This window comes from Lycium ferocissimum, unplaced genomic scaffold, assembly GCF_029784015.1.
Source record: "Lycium ferocissimum isolate CSIRO_LF1 unplaced genomic scaffold, AGI_CSIRO_Lferr_CH_V1 ctg5631, whole genome shotgun sequence".
Lineage (NCBI taxonomy): Eukaryota > Viridiplantae > Streptophyta > Magnoliopsida > Solanales > Solanaceae > Lycium > Lycium ferocissimum.
Window position 1 is genome coordinate 1 of NW_026726053.1, and position 21,639 is coordinate 21,639.

The window sequence follows — 21,639 nt, forward strand, 5'->3', positions numbered from 1 at the left end:
GAAGTTGGAATGAGTTATGATTCTTGATGCCTTATGAATATGATCATGTTATAAATGATATTGAAAGTATGTAAATCGACATTGTGTGTGAATAAACGTATTGTCGAGGTATGTCCATGGTTATGGATGAATTGAAGTGAATCGTGAAGTAAGGATAGTGTAGTTGAATAAAGACTATTGTGATGATATTGTGAATGTTATTATTATTGATGTTTGGGAGTTGATATATGATGTGGAGGAAGTCGTATAAATAAAGGAGATCTTTGTCCGATTTTCTCTAGAATTAGTCATGAATGCTAAGCTATCCATTCTCTAATATGAGTATGCACTTCAATGAAGGTAGAATTGAGTCTTGAAGAAGAACGTCAAGTGATATAATAGTTGCACGGAAAGGTATGTGTAAGGCTAACCCTTCTTTCATAAGGAATGGTTCTTTGGCCAAATGTTTATCCTTCTACGAGTTCATGGTACTCTCCAATGATCCTATCGCTAGAAGCTATTAATCTTATGACGCTCAAATGATACGATTGTACTAAGTTCCTTATACGACGAGTGATACTCTAAGGATAGAAGGTAATGAATGACGATAGTAAAAAGGCTAAAGATTGATATGAGTTTATATGTATGTATGCCCATGAGGAGGTTGTGTGAACACGACATTTATATGGCCGGGTAGAATATAATGAATATGTATGTGTGCCCATCAGAGGCTATTGTGAACACCGAGCTTATATGGCCGGGTAGAATATAATGAATATAATATGTATATATGTATATCTATATATAACGATGCGCGCGCACCACTGCAGTTGGGTACGAACAAACCTGAGCCTTGGTAGGGCCAGGTACGTGAAACACCGAACCTTCGTGGTCGGGTATGCTATATAAAAGCTATATGTATGACATCTATATGAGTACGACTAAGCTATGTACATGACATCTATATGAGTATGAATAAGCTATATGTATGACATCTATATGAGTACGAATAAGCTATATGTATGACATCTATATGAGCACGACTATGCTACGTATATGACATCAATTAGAGTACGAATATGTTAAGACCATGTAAGTGCCAAGTGAGGGCTATGTATATGCAATGTATATGATATGAGCATGAGTATGAAAGGAGATATGAATACGAATACGAAAATAGATACGAAAGGTAAATGAGCAAGGATATGAATGTATGTACGCGAACACGCAATAGAAATGGAATGTCCCTATAGAAAGCAAGTAAGTGCTATGATGATGATGCTATTATCTCCCATCTTATGTTATTTCATATGTTATACATTATGCTTCCAATTTGATATTGATCATGCTTTACATACTCAGTACATTCTTCGTACTGACGTCCTTTTGTTTGTGGACGCTGCGTCATGCCCGCAGGTGGACAGGGAGACAGACTTGATCCGTAGGCGTATTATCTCGGGGACTACATAGCGGAGCTCCATTTCGTCGGATTCTGTGAACTTTTGGTATAGATTCTTTTGTGTATATATCCATGGGCACGGCGGGGTCCTGTCCCGCCCATATGTTATGATATGATGTACCCTTCTTAGAGGCTCGTAGACATTGTGTATATGGTTAGATATGTCCAGCCTTGTCGGCCTATATTTTGGGAGATTGTTTGATAGCCTTGTCGGCTTATGTACATTTGTATGGGCATAGTGCTAATGATGATATAGATGTGTGTTGCCCGTCGAGGCTGGAATGATGATGAATGAAAAGCATGATTTAGTACGTGGCTCACCTATTTATGATGTGAAAGTATGTTAAGGGGTGCCCGAGTGGGATAGCACCTGGTGCTCGTCACGGCCCTCCGGTTGGGTCGTGACAGGACGATTGACCTCCGTTTCTTCATAGCGCGGAATATCTATTACTGCGCTAGTCCAGAGGACTATTAGCCTCCGTATCTTCCTAGACTGGATTATCTATGGCTGTACTAGTCCAAAGGACAATTAGCCTCCATTGCTTCCTAGCCCGGGGTATCTATTGTCTTAGTCCAGAGGACAATTAGCCTTCGCGATTTTCTAACCGGGAGTATCGATCGATTGATCTGCCTATGAGTGGCTTGTTTCGTACTTTGATTAGCCTGTGAGTGGTTTGTTTTATATCTTGTTGCCTGTGAGTGGCTTGTGGTAATTTGAATTCGTCAGTGAAATACTTGGCCTGGTAAATGGTAAGGAGTTAAGTTAATATGTCTGTCATTGTTGGATTCTTTGATGACTCTTTAATGTTGCTGACTCACTTTATTCCTGGGTTTGAACTGTTATTTTCATTGATATCATTTTATTGATTTTATTCATTATATCTTGTTTTGTTAACTAGTGCCCTTTAGACACTCACTGAGTACCCAGTACTCAGGCATACCATTGTTGTTTCTTATGGTATGTTAGGTATCATTGAGGAGCAGGTTCGTGATACGCCTACGACTTAAGAGAACTTCTTTGCTTTCGAGACGATTCGGTGAGCCCACATGATTGTTCGTGGGGCATCATTATATCTTTACTTTTCGTAGTTTAGTTTCGGGCTGCATCCTGATGATTTAGACATTACTCGTTATCTTAGAAGCTCCTTAGATAGTTGTCAGATTGTGGATAGTGTGTTGGAGTCTCGTATGACTCGTTGGGGCATTTGTGCCACGTTTATTAACTAAGTATTTGATTTGACTTCCGCTGAATTTGTTTCATAATTGTGATCTTAAATTTTATTTAGTTGTTTATCACTTGTTTCATTAAAATAAATGAAAGATAATTGAAAAAGGGTTTGACGTTATTGATTTATAAGGTTCTTCCGATGTTGTTCATGACGTCGGATGCCGGTCACGTCTAGGGTGGGTTTTGGGGCGTGACACATTCTAGCATCCAAATGGCCCCGTATGAGGCTTTATACGGGCGCAAGTGCAGATCTCCAATTGGGTGGTTCGAAGTAGGAGAGACTAAATTAATAGGGCCGGACTTGGTCCAGCAAGCTATAGAGAAAATCAAGCTTATACAGGATCGATTATTAACGGCTCGAGTCGTCGAAATCTATGCAGATAATCGTCGAAGGGAGTTAGAGTTCCAAGTGAAAGATTGGGTATTCTTGAAGGTGTCGCCAATGAAGGGCATTATGAGATTTGGCAAAAAGGGCAAGCTTAGTCCCCGGTACATTGGACCTTATGAGATTGTACGCAAGGTAGGCCAAGTGGCTTATGAATTATATCTACCTCCTGATTTGGAGTTAGTTCACCCAGTTTTCCATGTATCGATGCTTCGTAAATGCATTGGAGATCCTTCTAGATTTGTACCGGTAGATGATGTTCAAGTCACCGAGCAATTATCCTACGAAGAGGTTCCCATTGCCATTCTAGATAACCAAGTACGGAGACTTAGAACCAAAGATATAGCTTCGGTTAAAGTTTTATGGAGAAATAGCAATAGAGAGGAAATGACTTAGGAAGCAAAAGAAGACATAAAATTCTGGTACCCGCATTTATTTCCACCTCCAGAGGAGACTCGAGCGACGCCATTGTCCTCAAGTATGTAGTGCTTTCCTTGACGTGTGTGGCCATTGTCCTCAAGTATGTAGTGCTTTCCTTGATGTTTTCCTGGTCGTGTGTGGCCATGGTTATTGATGTTGTTGTTGTAGCCCTGTGAAGCGGTGTATTTTGGGTTCTTTGTGACATGATGGCAGTGCCACTTTACAGGGGAAACTCTGGCAAAATTTTTAGAGAATCCCCAAGAACTTAACATTCGAGGACGAATGTTCCTAAGGGAGGAAGAATGTTACATCTCGAAAATTTCGGATTTGTTGCCTTGTGAGTAGGCTAACGTGAGCTTAAGGTGATTATGAAACCCTTACGAGATTAAGGAAAGTATTAGATAGCTTAAGGTGCATACTATAAAATTTCAAAGTCATATGAATATGTGAAGTTTAGTTTGTAGAAGGAAGTGAAATGTAAGTCGTGTTCGGAAAGGTTTTCGCTATAATTGAGCTAATATTTATTTAGAAATATCTTGAGGGGCTGCTATAGGGCCTATTGTATGGTTAATGAAGTGTTATGCAAGTGCCAATAAGGTTCCATAAGGATTGGGAGTCAAATGAATCGAAAGGAGCAACTTATCGGGAGATGGCACTTTGACGGACCGTATAATATTTGACGGCCTGTCAAATGGTGGAGCACCACCGTATAATGGTCACAGTGGGCTATGCAAAGCTGGGCAGTTTGACGGTGCACTTTGACGGACCGTATAAATTTTGACGGTCCGTCAAAGTAGTCGCAGGATTGCCCGTCGGGTTTTTAAGTCACGCTTTATATATTTCGTTTTACTTCATTTGGACCTTTTATTTTCCCAAATCAGATCCAAGAGCTCTCTAAAAACCCTCTCTCAACTCCATAAACTAATCCAAGCCAACCCAAGGAAATCTAAAAGCATTAAAAGGTTCAAGTGCTAAAAAGATTGCTAGGGCTTGTGGAGCTCATGTTTTCCTTGGGTGTTAATGTTAGGGTTTTTCACTTTGGTGGAGCAAGTTGATTCAAGACTTGTTCTTGTGAGATTAAGGTAATTTTTTACATCTTCTACATATGGTTGGGGTTGTTTGATTGTTATACCATGTGGGTGAAGGAAGAAAAATGAAAATGGAGTTCAAGTAGGAATTTGAGGATATTTTGAGCTATATGTTAACTTGAATTGATATTCTTGGCATGTTATGAGTATAGCCTAATTGTGGGTGAGTCTGATAATATTGAGGAAGTATTGCATGTAAGTGTATATGAAGTGTGTTGAGATTATTATTATTAGTGATCTTGAAAGGAGTTGTGGGAATTGAATGATGCTTAATTTGAATGAAGTCTCTTGATTGTGGTATTGTTGATAATAGCATTGTTGATTGGGAGTTGTTTTGGAATTTGGTAGACGAAATAGGGGAAATGCTGCCCAATTTCCGTTAGCTCATGAACTATTCTAGTTTGAATATAAGAGTGTCTCTAAGACTTAACCATGGTATGAATCCTTTTAAACCATGGTATGAATCATTTTAAATGTAGATTTCTCAAGCTTGGGCGGTGAACATTAAGTAGTTAAGAAGGCGACGAGGTATGTAAGGCTAACCCTTCTTTCATTAAGGCATGATTCCTTTGCTATCTACCTCCTCATGGGTTCCAAAAATGTTTTCTAAATGACTCCATCCCTAGAATTACTAAAGCTTATGATTCTCGATATTTTCACGATGCTATTGCCTCCTTTATATGATAGTTGATCCCCTAAGGAAAGAAGTAACGAAAACGATGATGATGATGATGATGATGTTGATGATACTTAGGGACTAGTATGTATACGTGTATAAGTATGTATGGCTATTATGTAACACTGAGCTTCTATGGCCGAGTATGACGTCTATCGCGCGCACACCACTAGAGTTGGGTACGGATAACATTGAGCCTTGGTATGGCCAGGTATGTATAACACCGAACCTCATCATGGTCGGGTATGTAAGACACCGAACCTCTATAGTCGGGTATGATACTTCTAAATGTATAAATGTATGAAATGGAAGTTTTCCATTAGAAAGAGGGCAAGTAAATATGACGAACGTCGCTAGAGGTATACATGACTCTTTCATTCCATGACTCGTCTATCTTATGTTACTTCTTATGCTTCTATTATGTTACTGATTATGCTTTACATACTCAGTACATTATTTATACTAACGTCCTTTTGTTTGTGGACACTGCATCATGCCCGCAGGTGGACAGGGAGACAGACTTAATCCATAGATTACTTGATCGTGGGGCTTAGAAAGGAGCTCCATTTTATACGGAAGCCGCAACAATTCAGTATTATTATTTTGTGTACATACATATAGGCATGGCGGGGTCCTATCCCGTCTATATGATGTTACATACTCTCTTTAGAGGCTCGTTGTTATATCCCATATTTTGAACATTGGGACAATCCGGATTAACTATGATAAGTTAGGGACAAGACCATTCCGGGATACGAAGTTGAGACTTTTGACCTTCGATTTTGTTTAAGACATAAGTTGTTCATGAATTTGTTGGCATGGAACCTTTAGGAAAATTTGGGACTAAAAGTGGAATATTGAGAAGTTGACAATTATTGAAAAAATTGGCCCTTTGGCCGTGTGGGTTGGAGATGGCCCCACACATTTTGTGGACAAATTTAATTGGTCCAACCCATGTGTGGGCCATGGACACTTGTATAACTTATATTAGTATACAAAAGATGACTAATAAGTCATCTTTTCATTCTCCCACACTTAGAAAAAAATTCAAGAACTTGGATGAAGAACTAAAGGCCATTCGGCCAAGACTCCAAAAATTGAAGATCAAATTTAGCCATCACAAAATTATTTCTTCCTAGCAAACCCACTAATTGAAGGGTCCTTATTAACGTGGGAGTGTTGTTTGGGTCAACAAACCGCTCGTTTTCATCCGTTGCTAACCCTAGCCAAGTTGGAAGTTGAGAAGAAAGGTAAGATTTAATCTTGTTTTTATGTGTTATGAATGATGTGTGTATGTTGTAGTAGATGAAAATGGATGAAATTCATGAAATATGGCATGTTGGAGTTGAGGCCGTGTGGATGTGTGTGTTGTGTTGAAGTGGTGAATTAATTCTATGTAGCATGTTTAGTTGTGTAGTGTGAAGAAATGGATGGGAATCATCAATATGTGTATGTGTAGTGTTGGCCGAATATGGGTCATGTTGTGTGACAAGAATGGATCAATTCTATTTAGTATTTTGATTGTTGTCGTTATGAATTCTATGTTGACGATAAGAGTTTAATGACTCAAGTTGATGTTGTAATTGTTATGGGCTGATTTGGAGGTTAATGTGCATTTAATGTAATTTCTATATTTATGAGAATGACATTGTTAGAATGTGGATTGTTGGTGCAAATCATGATTCGGAAGTTAGAAATGTGTTATGGATGTTGTTCTCGGGTTTGGGACAGTTTTCGGGTAAGATGGAGCATTTGTTGGATTGTTGGAAATATTGTATGAATTGTTTAAAATGTTCTTGAATGTTGTTGGTATGGGTTCAGACTATTATTTGAATATATAAGCGTTGATGTTGGCTTGAATGTAAGTCGTTGAATTGAATATAATGAATGTTGTTGGATTATGTAGAAAGAGTATTTAATGTTAGAATGCGTTTTGAATTGATTATTGATGTTGCTAGTTTGGTTGTTGGTGTTGTTGTTGTTGAATTTGGCCGAGTTGAATTCTCGGGGTTGTTGCATTTACAGGGGAAATGCTGCCCAAATTTCCGTAGAATTAAGTGCTAGTTTGGAAATGAACTCCTAAATACCTATAGTTGACATTGGTATTTAATGATGTTATGTAGATCTTGGGGAGTCCGAGACATAGGCTTGATTTGGATTACCTTTGAGAGCGATCGAGGTATGTAAAGCTCAACCCTTCCTTCTTTTGGCATGCCTTAGTTATAAATAGGCTATGACACGAGCCTTTAGGAAATTCTATTCTCGCGATCCGAGCATATCTATGATTCTTATTTGTTTCTTGGTATTCGTATGCTTGATGTGATGAAATATTGGCCCTTATGTCTTTGGAATATTTGATTTTCAAATGTTGCATAAAAAGTTTTGTTTTTAAAGAACGATTCGTAACTACGAACGATCGTAACTTTCACGGGAAAGGCTCGGATTGCCTCGATATGTTCGTAGGAGCTTTTATGGCATATGATGACTATGTTTTCCATAGGCGGCCCGACTTGGGTCGACACCCATCCGTGGGACCCGCAACTTTCCTTTACGTACTTCCGATGACTTTTGAAAGAATATGATATGACTATTATTCGAGTTAGTACGATCGGATTTTACTTATCTTTTGAGTTTATGATAATGATTTTATGCATATGGTCACTCACTACTCGCTCGTGAAAATGGTTATTACATCTTTCGCCGAGTCCCGGGCGTTGTTATGTATTTGTTTGATCGTGCGCACTATATGATATTCGGGTATGATGTGTCGGTTCGCGCGTTGTCGGCTTGCCTCTATATATATTATTGGGCCGGGTGCACCGTGTATATTTGGTGTTATGATGTGTCCGGTCCGCCGAGCCCCCTCGGGCACTAGTATACGGGGTTGGGTCGTGGTACCGTGTATATGTGATATTGTCCGTTTGGATTTTTGACCGCGGTATGTCGGGTTTCGGAGATATGAAATTTTCTGGAGTATGATGTGTTATGGCGCCATCGACGGGCGGGCGACCATATTTGCTGAGCCCTATGCATGATTTGTATTTTGAAAATAAACATTTTGGTATTTTGGACATGCACTTATTTTTTGTACTTCTGTTTCGATTATGACTCAGATTTGTTTACCGTATCTTTTTACGCTTTCGGACGGCATACTCGGTACATATTATCATTGACCCCAAGTCATCTTCGGAACATGCGTCATTATCATAGACCGCGGTACGGACGTACGGTTCGGTGATCCACGATCTAGGACACCTATCTAGCATAGCACTTTTGGAGTGCGAAAATATATCCCAAAATTTATTCGGGCCCACATTTTGGTATATATTCGTCGTTGTATATGTATTTGTTTGATCGGGGTACGGCGGGGGTGTGTGTCCCGCGTTTAGCCCATTTTTATGATTCTATTGTTCGGCGAGAGGTCGGAGAACAAGACATTTCGAGACGTGTATGTGGGTTGTGCCTACCTCGTACGGGTGTGTTCGTATGTTATATCATTATCGGGCGATCCCGTTCCGCGCGGGCATCCCGCGTCCGGATGCGCGTCGGTGGACACGGTTGCTCTTCGGCTTGCATTTGTCTATATATATTTTGGGCCGATGCGCCATTTGATAGCCTAAAGTTTCGTTAACTTAGAACCTTTGATATGCATATGTTTGTGTTTGAGACGATTTGAGACGTCAATTATCTATCGATATTTGTGTATGTATAAGCCATGTATGTTCTTTCTTAGCATTTGTGATTCGGATTTATGAATGTGTTTGGGTGCCCAAATGAGGTGGGCTCGGCACTTAGTAATCGGGTCTCTACGGGTTCTAGGATGTTTAGACAGACACTCGTCATGACACTTTTGGTTCAATCTTCTTTCGAATGAATAGTAACTATTTTCAATTGCGGTGTAGGTAGTTAGATGTCATCGTAGCCTTGTTGGCTCATAGTTTGTACATTATTTTTTTTTTTTCAAAATTCTTATTAGACACTTAGGGTTGAAATCTTGTATATGGATATGGGCATTGTTGTTGATGATGATATAAATGTGTCATTCAATCCAAAAACTTTCCAACTTCAAGGAAAAAACAATAACAACCTTATAATATATTTTCCGACAACACCATTGTATTATGTAAGAACATAATGTTTAATTTACATAAAACCACAAGTCTCCAACTTCTACCATTTCACCAAAAATCACTAAGCTCTTAGTAGCAACATAAAATTTAGATGTGAATATAAATAAAAAATATACGATAAGCTATCAGACAAAACTCACGGCCAATACCATGCATCTACAACTACAATTTCTCCAAAATCATTCAACTTCCCTTATATACAACATTCACAACAATAACATCCAAACATTAGATAGAATAATTAAAGCATGATTCTCACACACATGGCCATGCACGGCCACCTCCCTATATGCTTGTTCTTCATGAATTTCATTCACTTTTGCATACCACAACATGCATAAATATTCATAACATGTAAAGGAGCACAAGTCCTCACCTTTCTCCTGCTCCACGAGTTTCTTCACTTGACTACAACTTGGTAGTGTTTTGTGAATTTTCCTTGTTTCAACAACAACTCCACTTTGTTGTGCTATGGTAGGAAATGATTTTTGGAGGAATTTTTGTGAGCTATGTTTCGAATGGCCTTGCTACTTGAATTCTCTAGGAAGACTTTTCATCTTTTAGATATCTATCCTTCATTATCAAATAGTATTATTCAAGCCCATTTTTTTATTGATGTATCATTATTCCAAATTTGCCCTTCGTCTTCTCTTATATTTCTACGAGTCATATTGCGAATTTTCCTCCATACCCTTGGCCTTCCTTAATATTCCCACTTCAAAATTTTTCATAAACAACTTATGCCCTAACAAGATCAAAATTATAGTGTTGTACCTTCCGCACGTTATTTCAAATTATTTACGCATGCGGGATATTGAGACTGCTTGGTATTTCTATTTTCTTCGACAAGTTCATTTTGAATGTTGATTCAGGGAAGGGTTCGTCCACCAGGAGGGTTAGCGTGGGTGCCTGCTCAACCCACGAGTTGGGTGGTGACACCGATCTCATTTCTCTCCTCCGTGAAGTGGAGGGGGGAGGGGGGGACTATCTATATACATAGCAAAATATAGCTCAACACATGGCATGATGGGAATGGAACACATGACAGTTGGAGTTAAATGTCAAGTTGTCATTCATTTGGGTCAGAACGAGAGGTCCCGAATAAACCCAAAGAAACTCTCTCTGACTAATTAGCGCGGGTCATTTATGGAGGATCAACATTACATAACCGGTCGAGATTCGAAGCAAACTTTACGCCTTTGAATTAAAGTAGTATTTATTGTCTATTATTACTCATTATTAGAATTAAACTACAGCTCAATGCTGAGAATTACAACAATAAAAGGAGCCAAAAGCTCAATGTAATGATCATCGAAGACCATTTTTACTACATTAAGAAATTCAACAAGCAATATTGTTCTTTTATTGATTCGTTACTTTGAGTTCTTATTTCGGCAAGGCTTAGAGTTCCTCCTGGGGGATTTCATTAAAGGATAATTTCCGAGACTGCTCCGGCCCAGGCTTATTTACTACTTTATAATTTCATATTAACTAGATTTTTCTACTTGTTATTAGCCATTCATTCCTTATTTATAACAAATCAACTCACGTATCATTTAAACCACAAACAAATTTAACTGTACTCTTTTCATGGTAAACAACAACAACATACCCTGTAATCTTATAAATAGCGTCTGAAGAGCATAGAATGTATACATGCCTTAATCCTACCTTTGTGGGGTAAAGAAATTATTTCCAATACGACACTTAGCACAATGATAACAATAATGTATTCAATATAATCACTGTATAATAATTCTTTCCTCATTAGTCACTGAATTAACAATGTCTACATTTTTTATCCTTACATAAATAACCCTTGAGTCACTAATTCATGCATAAATCACTTTTTTAACAGCCATACCCCCAAACCTATTCCGTCGTTTTTTCTTAAGAACCCTCCTATGTTGTATGGCTTGATAGTGAGATCCCTTTCATCATAAATAGAGTTATGGAAGTATGCAACTACAAATGTGTTCTCTGGAGGGAAAAAGTTAGAAGCTTAGGAATCTCTAATCCACCAGGTACACAAGTTCAATTTCTTCATACTCCCAAATTAGAGTTGAAATAAACAATATGGACGTTGACAAACCAAATCGGAGAATGACCGGTGAAAAACTGGAGGAGCGTCGTCACAAATTTAACCGCCAGGAAATAAATGATTCTGTTATTGAAGCTTCACTACACATTCCGAAGAAGAGGCTCTCTCCTCTTTTACAACAATTACTCAAAAAGAAGTAAGGTTTTCTTTCCACAATTCCTCTTATTTCCTTTTTTGTCTTGTATTGCCAAAAGTGTATGCTTGCCTCTCCAGTTTGTGTTTGTTGTTTATTATTTTTTACAACTTTTGCTTCATAATTATTGATTACCTTAGTTCGTTTGGCCTTAGTTCGTTTGGTACCTGGTTAGGAGGTTAATTATTCATGTATAAAATTAATACGGTGTTTGGTTTGCAAATTTGAAACCCACATAACTAATTACATGTATAAGGGAATCTATACAAGGTGGAATAACTAATAAATGAATATTTAAACCCTGCATAACTAATCTCCAAATAAAATAATACATAGATTCCCTCATAACTAATCCATGTATTGCTAATACCTACATAACTCTAACCAGCTACCAAATGACCCCTTATAGTCCATCTTTTGGTGTTAACGTCAGTTGTATACATCAATAGTTTTGAGAGTTCATAAAAGTCAAATAAATGGATGACTAATCAAACCTCTAAAAGTTACCTGTCTAGAAGTGTGGTTCTTTTTTTCCTGTCAAATCTCAAGTTTATTGCATACTTTTTGCTTAGGAGTTCGGCAAGAGAAAACGCACTAAAGACATTGGTTGAGGAATTTGAGAGCAATGTTCGTTATGAATTTGCTGAGAATAATTTTGTCACTTTGGTACACCGATGCCAAAATTGCTTGAAACGAGGTTCTGCATCAGAGATTGATTTAGCATTACAACTTAAAGGATTAGTAGTACTCAGTCTTGGTTCGGGTGACGGTGCATATGAGATTTATGAAGAATCGCTAGAGTTTCTTCCTCAACTCCTCAAATCTAAATTGTCTCACACTGTCAAGGTGATGGAGTGTTTGTCTATTGTCACTCTTGTGGCTGCAAGAGACTCTGTAGGCACAGAAAGATCAATGGAAATTATATGGCAATTCATGAATCAAGAATCAAAATCCAAAGTAAGTTTCTCGTCCAATAATTGTGTTGTGCATATTCCTATTTTTCTAACTAGCGATTATATACCGTCTCGACACGACATGTATTTTATATACTGACGCATCTAAATAAAAACTACGATAGCTTTACAAAGGAAGTTATTTCTTTTTCAAAAGTCATGTTCATATAGTACTAGTTGGAGGAACATTTGGCAAACATTATATTTCCCTATGTGTTTTGCTTGTCTATTTCAGTGCCAATGCATCATTAACTATGAAATAACATGAATGGAATCTTCCTTCCTTGACTGAAGATATGTGTCTTTGACTAATCAAGTTTAAGAAAATATTCTTGCATTAGTTATATGGGAATCCACCCTAGCCAGTTGCTTTTTGGGGGGTGTGGTGGAGCTGTGTTTCTTCTCATCTTTCTGAGTTTTTTTATTAGAGATACATACTGAAACAACCATTGTATAATCTCTTAGATAAACAATATAGTAATTTAAGATGTTTAATCAATATAAGATATCATAGTAACCGTTGCCTTCTCACAACCAAAAAAAAAAAAAGATATTATAGTGTTGCATAACTTTTGTTTAGGATGACCTAAAAAAAAAATCAGTTGGAGACTAAATACTTGAGAAAATGAAATACAAGTAATTTCATGTTACCTTCTCAAAAAAAATGAAATACAAGTAATTTGATATGAAGTGGCTTATGGAACCTCTAAATGAGAACTAGCTTTGACTATGTTAAAGTACGCACAGAGCACCACCGTTGCATTAGGAAGAAATTTTAATCCTGGTGAGTACACACTATGAATCCTTAAGCAAGTGAGTCTGCTAAGGGAAACATAAATACATGGATTAGTAGTAAGCAATGTTGTTCCAGTCTCTTAGTATGGTTCTTTATGTAGTAGACTTTGTAAACCTTTGTATTTTGGGCTATGTAGCTCGGACTCTCCAAAAATATTGTCGCGCCCGTGTCGGATCTTCCAAACGTACACTATTTTTGGAGGATCCGACATGCAACCGGCGGCATATTTGAAGAGTCCAAGCAACATGTATTTTATGTCAGCTTTGGTATTGAATGTTCTACTTTAATGAGTTTTGCTATAGTTTGTCAAATTTATGTGAGGGCGTTTTAAAAGCTGTACATTTTGAAATTTCAGGAGACCAAACATCCGTCATCCAGGACTGCTACTGCAATATCAACTTGGGCTCTCCTCCTTTCAGACATTAATAGATGGAGTGTCGATCACAAAAAGTGGAAAGAGTATACTATGAAGATAATTTAGTATAGTTAGTAGAATTTTCGATTGCTAGTATTCCTCTTGATGTTTTAGTATTTTTCTGATATGATATATTTCACTTTGCTAAAAGTGGTGAGGTTAATATCTTCATTCATTGGTATAGGTTGATCCCTTATCTTCTAAATCAACTAGAGGAAGATGATGAACATGTTAATGCTGCTAGCATTGAACTTGCTTTAATTTTTGAAATTGGCAGTCTTGAGAAATTTTCAAATCGAGCAGAGGAATATGAAAGTACAAAGAACATGAAAGATGACATAATGAAGCATGGGAAAAGAGCATGCAGTGGCACCAATCAAGATGCTTCAAAAATTCTCGAGGTATACATAGATCTTTTGTGGTAATTACAAATATCCATATTATTTTTCTGTCTTCCAAAAGGCCCAACAATTCGATTGCAGGATGATTACAATAAGATGACCACCCTCACTTTATGCAGAACAAGACTTATCTTTAGTACCTGGTCACAATTGAAACAGGTTTCTTAGCCCGAACATCTTTATTTCCTAACATATGTTACCGATTGCTATTCTTTTGGCTTAGATTTTGTTCTTATAATTGGACTTCAATTGCAGATAAGTTACATAAGAAGATTTTTAGGTTACGTTTTTATAAATCACATGATGGTAAGTTTCAACTTTTTTCTCTTTCCATCTCGTTGGTCACTAATTACATTTATAATGCAGCTCTGATTATTCGCTTGATAACAGGAAAACGAACATCTCCACAACGTATTTAACTTTGTACCAGCAAAGAAAACTAGTGGCGTAGAACTGTATAAACCTGAATTTGAAGAGGTGAGCTTTTGTAGTTCACCGTGATATTGGCATTCCTAAGATCATATTTATTGCATTCATTTCCTCTTGCTTAAAGTCCTTTTTGTTGCCTTTCTTATTTGCACTCTTTAAGTAGTAATAACATCTTGCTTTATATTGCCTTTTTAAGGTTGTTGTTTGTGTTTTCTTACCCGATGTAAGAAGAGAAACTTGCTCAAAGGAATGTGGTTACATGATTAAGTAATCTTTATTTGAAGCATTTATTTTGCTGTTCTTTCATGATATAATGTAATTTCTGAAGCTATTCATGTAATATTGAGTCTTCGCTAAGATCCATGTGTGTGTTTTTCTTTTCCTTGCAGAGGATGAATATGTCCCCTAGTTCTCTAATGAGCAAGGGAAGGACTAAGTTGATAAACAAGTACAGGAGTCTTGCAGAGGTGTGCTTTTTGGTATTAAGTTTGTATAGTTTATTATACTGACATGCCACTTCGATTAGCTCATGTTGCTCTTTGTGATGTTTATTTTGAGCAGGAGGAGAAGGCCGGGAATTACATTGCTGATGAAGAGCTTTGATTGAATTATTTTTTCAATTGGTTGATTTTTTGCCATGTTAATGAATTATTAATTTTTCAGGCATTATTTATTTATATCTTCATTTAAAGTGAATCTTTTTCTTCTTACTATTTTATGAAATACATGATCTTCTTTATTCAGTATAATGCTTAAATATACTCATTATAAAAGCGGAACACAAAAGATGGAGAGGTAATAGAAAAAGGCAAAAAAAAATAGTTGTGGGGGGGGGGGGGGTTTGGAGTGGGGATGGAAAATAAGCAAAAATACTCATTCCTAATTACTAAAGTATTCATTTATACTTCGTACTAAATATATAACATAGAACAGAACTATTTGTGGAATTTCGAGACATGCCATTTCACCTCACACACATCTTAGGCCAAGTCCTACTAACCGTTACTCAATCAACATAGTTTAACAAGTTTCCTCATCGTATCAAAAGTTTTTGTTCTAATATAGTATTTCATAATTGCAATTAATATGTTTGCTTACATGATTTGAATATATCTCTGATCAATATTATACAAAATAAAAATAAAAATATTAGAAGTTCTCTATATCTTTTACTGGTATAAAAATCTCTAATAGGGCTAAAAGACTCCTAGAAAATAAGACTTAACTAAAATGTCTAAAACGTGTTCTCAATTAATTGGTATCACTTTTATCAAAAATTATTGTACTCTATCTTATGCTAAGTCTGCATGAATTTCAAGAAATTATAGGTTCTTCGAGATAACTTCCTTTCATGTGACTTGTAACACTCTCACTAACTATGTTTTTAGGTGCAAGAACTTTATGAAGCAATAATGTATAGTTATCACACGTGACCTGTCAATCATGGAGACTACTCCCTGGCTTTGTGTAGAAAAGAATTGATGTATGATCAGCTTGGTTTGTGATTGATATCAATGCTTATTGGTAAGCATTTCTTTCATATATTTCGTTGTTCTGAATTGTGATAGTTCAATTCAAAGGCCTCTACCTCCTGCTACAAACCTTTTCTGATTAAAAGTTTGCGGAAGACGATTATTGATGGAATCTCATTAATTTGTATTTATCAGTGCACCAGTTATGACATTTAAGTTATAATTGTGAATACAATAAATAATAGAAAAAATACATAAAATACCCCCTTAATTTGTTCCCAAAACTCACTTTAGCAATTTAACTTTACGGGTGTTTATATATCTCCTAAACAACTTTCAAGTGAATTAAATATCACAAGGTGTGGGTTTGAAACCGACCTGCGTCATTCAATTTTATGTTTTGCATTTACTCTTTTTGGCTATTTACACGGATTCTCTTTTTAAAATGAACAATAAAATAAACTTTAAAAGGCACAGTGAAATAGACTTTGCATCAGTTTTCCTCTTTTTGCTATATGCAGAAATTTCTTTATAAAAAACTTGATTAATAAAAGAAAAGATAAAATAAACAACCAAAAAAAAAGGAAAAAGCATCGTCCAACCTAAGCAAAAGAGACTCTCAGTTACTTCCACAAAACCAAATATATGCTCAAACCCAAATTTAGATTTTCAAAAATATTTAGGATTCTAACTTTTGCCGCTGACCACCACTGCCACCGTCTGCCGGACCACCAACAAACGCCCTGCCGACTGGTGAGTTATATGTACAGTATTCTCTTTTTCCTCTTTTTTTTTCCATTTGTTTGCCTATTTTAGTGTTTTAAGTGATTTGTTGCTTTTTAAATATATACTGTATTGAATATATCAATGCTCGTTCATTAGTTTGGCGGTTAGTATATATTAGCTTGAGGTCGTTGTCATGTCTCAAGTTTCCAAACCCACAAACCTCGAATTCTGGCTCCGCCTTTGATGATAGGTGGTTCCTCTAACATGACAACCGCCACCCACTAGTAACTCTAGCCGCGATTCATTTTAGTCCTACTCTTTCGCGTAATCAATTTTGTAAGTTCTCCGTTTATGATTTATGTGCTATCTATTAAGTAAAAGATTTACGTGACCGTGCAGAAATCTTCCATGCTCAAAGTCTGTCTTTTGTCTTTGCGATTTGTCAGGTACGTACGTCGTATCTTATCATGGCACGCAGCTTTGCCAACATAACAATTGCTTTCCTAGCCTTGGCCAAAACAGAACAAATTAAGATAAATAATTAGTGAAATAAAATAATAAAGAAAAGCTGGAGCCAAGGTGTTATATGATTCTATTTAAATTTAATTGCTTAGATGAGAGCAACTAAAAGGAACATACCATTAAGACAATACCACGAAAAAATATATTTTAGCAGACCCAACATCAATGTTTTTAAACATAGGAAAGAGGGCACAAAATATATATTACTCAATATCAAATATTATTTACATTTCTTTTTCTCTAAAAACATTCGCTGGGTCGTAACAACCCCATAAAGAAATGATTTTGTTATCTATGCAGCTGAATTATATTGAATAGTTTCCCTTCATCTCAGTTTATATGGTATACATTCCCTTTTGATATGTTCGGTAAAGATTGTCACTTTGTCAATTTTGGAAATTAAAAAACTAGTTTTTGTTTCAAAAAATGGTGAAAAAACCAAAATCATTAGAGAAAAGTATGTCACTTTTTGCAAGCGCCTGACCATTTGAATAGCTTGAATATCTTTTTTATTTATCAATCATGCTACTGAAAACATTTATAAGTTGTATCCTGTAAAAATTATAAATAGAAATTGAACTATTAATGGTTCATTTTGCACACTGGTTAGGCTCCATCTGCAATGTGACAAAAGAAGAAAGGTTCTTTTACTGTTTCAACACGTTTTATTCTTAACAATGAGCTTCGGTAGGACAGCACAAAACTATGTTAACTTTATATTTCTCAATTACTATAACTGCAGTCTTTAGTTCAAACATTGTTCTTCAACTCTAAGCTATTCAATATTCTCTGCTTAGTTAAAAAGAAAATAAAGCTTGAAATGGATGCAAAGTTTACTGTGCTAGGGCTCCTTTTTGTAATTTGTTCAGCTGCTTTAGCATCTGATCATAGTCCACTTCAAGATTTTTGTGTAGCAGACTCCACAAAGCTCAGGTATAAGTTTAGCATATATGTAATCTGGTATAAGTTTAGCATATATCTAATCTTATTTAATTGTCTTAGCTTTTTATGTTAACAAAAATATTTAATTAAAACTTGACAAAGTGATTCCCTACGTGTGTTATATACGATGGAGGTCATTCTCTAGGGATTTTCCGTAAAAAAGATAAATTTTCTAGTGTTTGATTATTAGAAAAGGACTTCCAATACTCATACATTACTATTAGTATTAATTATATTCTTAAATAATATTAGTTTTTCAACATAAAGACTTTTTTCCGGAAAAGTAATTTCACTGACCAACCGAACACCAGATTTATATTTTCATGGAAGACATTCTTTTCTAGAAAATATTTTTCACAGAGAATAACTTCCGATTCCATTTTTCGCAAAGAATAACTTCCGTCGTACCAAATACATCCAAGTATTAAATATGGTGGTTGTACTTAATGAGGTGTGTGGCCCCTTAAGTAGTTAGAGAAAACACATTCTTATTATTTAGTTATATTATTAACACGCCCCCTCTCGAGCGGGCCTGATTCTTTTTTCATGGGCTAAGTATATGGAGAATTGTTTATGATAATGAATGACGATAATATTCGATCTTAAGACCTATGCTTGAAGTGTGTGACCATCTCAAGCTTGAGTTGTTAGAGAAAACAAATTTTATTTGTTTAATTATATTATATTCTCAACCGTACTCATAATGTTGGCAGTGCTCCTGAATGGCATGGCATGCAAGGATCCGAAGCTAGTAGAAGCAGATGACTTCTATTTGAGTGGGCTGCAGTTAGCAGGGAACACATCAAATGCACTTGAATTTCGTTCGACCCTAGTATCTGTTGCCCAAGTTCCAGGACTCAATACTCTTGGCATTTCTATGGTGCGTTTAGATTTAGCATCAAACGGAGTAAACCCTCCACACACTCATCCTCGTGCATCTGAAATACTCGTAGTCATCGAGGGCTGCATTGAAGTTGGATTTATTATCTCCAGCCCCGAGAATCGTCTTATAACTAAAACACTTGAAGTAGGTGACACTTTCGTGTTTCCCGTGGGTCGTCCATTTCCAGAGGAATGTAAGAGACGCGAATGCTTATGCAGTTGCAGCTCTTAGTAGCCAAAACCCTGGACTCATTTCTGTTGCGAGTTCAGTATTTGGATCGAATCCAGCTATTCCAGTTGATATTCTTGCCAAGGCATTTCAAATTGATCGAAACACTACCGTTCTGATGCAGTCGCGCTTCTGAAAAAGATGTAGTATTTGGATTATCCGTGTTGTTTTGTTGCAATTTTTAAGCTCTTGTTTCTGTTTTGTTTAGGATAACTTTTATTCCGATCCATTTTGTGTTTGGTTAATGTTTTTGTTCGTGAATGAATGATAGAATCAGATATTCTGATGCAACCTTTTTGGGAAACAACATTTTATGATCCAATTCAACTTACTAGGAAATGTGTTTGAATTATCACGTTGTATTAGTCTCTCTTTCTTATCGAACTTTTTCATCATTAAGGGTGTGTTCGGTATGGAGGAAAATGTTTTCCTCAAAAATAAGTGAATTTCTACTTATTTTCTCATGTTCGGTTGGTTGGTAGAAAACATTTTTCGAAAAATACCCACCTAAGCCCCACCAATCCCACCCCAACCCCACCAATCCCACCCCAACCCCACCATCCCACACCACACCCACCCCTACCCCACACCCCACCACCCATCCCTAACCAAATCCCACCCCCACGCAACCACCACTCTCGAACACACTTCATCTTCACCCACCCACTTACCCCCACCCCTACCCCACACCAAATATAACCACGCAAACTTTCCATTTTATAAATTTTCTATAAAGTAAAACTAAATATACGAAGTAGAAAATTCGGAAGTGGAGAGGGTAAGGTGGTGTAAAAAACCAAAAAAAAAAAAAAATCAAAACTTTTTTCCAAGAAAATTAATTTTTTTTTTTGGGGGGTGGGGGGGGGGGGGTGTTTGCGGGTGTAGAAAACCAAAAAAAAAAAAATCAAAATTTTTTTTTTAAACAAAATTATACAGTAATTTTATTTTGGATGAGGGGATGGGGGTTGAATGGGGTGTTGGTTCGTGGGGGGTGGGAGGGTGGTGCAAAAACCCAAAAAAGAAACGATTCAAAACTTTTTTTTAAACAAATTAATTTTTTTGGGGCGCGGGGGGCGGGGGGGTGGGGGGTGGTGGGGAAGGGAAGGTGGGGGTGTTGGGTCGCGGGGGTGGTGGTTGTGGGGATGTTGGGTGGTAGGGGGTAGAAAACCAAAAGGAAAAAAAAATTAATACTTTTTAAAAAAAAAAAAAAATTGGGGGGCCGAAGGGGTAAGGGTTGGGTGGTTGGTGAAATGCCACTTGTGGACTTGTTTTACCTACTTTTATTAGGGAAGTCATTTTCCCCATTTTTGAAGAACTTGTTTTCCTGTGTTAAAAATATTTTCCAAAATTTTTGACCAAACGAACATGAGAAAATTAAAAAACATTTTCCGGAAAATGTTTTCTCCATACCGAACACACCCTAAGCATAGAATATTCTATTTTGTACGCTTCTGTAATTTTTTTCTCGTTTATGAAAGATGGAATCAGGTATTGTTTCTTTTAATATGCCACGGACAATCTTCTTTTATCCATTTCATAAAAAATAACATTCTTTTATCTTTTACTATTCTATGTTTCTAAAAGTATCGTATTTAACTTTTATTTTTTAAAATTTATTTATTTAAAGCTGTAAAGAGTATTAAAAGGAACAAATAACATATTAAGTTGATTAATATTCAGTGCGGTCCTTGAGGACAAATTAGCATGCAGGAGATTTTTGGATGATTGTGTGAAGTGCTTACAGTAAATACTATCAATGAGGACATAATTTTAAAAAATCACATAAATATTACCCTTCCATCAAAAGTTTAAATTTCTAAAAATGATGAATGTGAGTCTTATATGGTCAATTCAATTAAGGAAAAGATCATATTCCAGAAAAGTCCTCAAATGCTATATTGTGTTTTTTGAGGACTTTTGTGGGAATATTGTTCGTATTGTAATTTCATTTTATAAATAGTTTATTTACTCTATTGAATAAATGGCATATAACTTCCAAAACACAAAATTTATTTGCGCAAACCTCAATTATGCAGATAAAGGACTTGCTGGGAGAACTTGCCAAAAAATAAGTGAGAGATGAAGGGAGACACATCAATCAAGGAAGCTGAAAGAAAAACCATATCAGACAGAGGGTTGAATCAAAGTAGAGGTAAAAAAAGAAAAACTAGATGTTTTCTTTCCAACTGTCCAAGTCTTGATAGATAGAGTTACCCATACCTCCAAGGCATTTTATTTTCGAAAGCTGTCCTAAGAGCAGTAACATCATGATC

The 21,639-nt window shown here is 36.5% G+C and overlaps 1 protein-coding gene and 1 pseudogene across 1 annotated transcript; both read left to right on the forward strand.

Annotated features, from left to right (window-relative positions):
* The first annotated feature begins 12,079 nt into the window (after positions 1 to 12,079).
* On the forward strand, positions 12,080 to 15,102 carry LOC132044954 (uncharacterized). Its single transcript, XM_059435491.1, has 7 exons — positions 12,080 to 12,556; positions 13,704 to 13,807; positions 13,948 to 14,164; positions 14,246 to 14,323; positions 14,420 to 14,470; positions 14,555 to 14,641; positions 14,983 to 15,102. The coding sequence occupies exons 1-7, from the start codon at positions 12,080 to 12,082 to the stop codon at positions 15,100 to 15,102; spliced, it is 1,134 nt and encodes a 377-aa protein (XP_059291474.1).
* A 1,027-nt stretch (positions 15,103 to 16,129) lies between these two features.
* On the forward strand, positions 16,130 to 19,688 carry LOC132044955 (putative germin-like protein 2-2; annotated as a pseudogene).
* The last annotated feature ends 1,951 nt before the right edge of the window (positions 19,689 to 21,639 follow it).

What these genes read in the sequence shown, in the direction of transcription:
- LOC132044954 (XM_059435491.1), top strand. Translation starts at nt 12,080, where the DNA reads ATGACTAATCAAACCTCTAAAAGTTACCTGTCTAGAAGTGTGGTTCTT. An exon ending in CCTGGTCACAATTGAAACAG is followed by an intron (nt 14,324 to 14,419) that starts GTTTCTTAGCCC and finishes CTTCAATTGCAG; the next exon opens with ATAAGTTACATAAGAAGATT. An exon ending in TTTTTATAAATCACATGATG is followed by an intron (nt 14,471 to 14,554) that starts GTAAGTTTCAAC and finishes GCTTGATAACAG; the next exon opens with GAAAACGAACATCTCCACAA.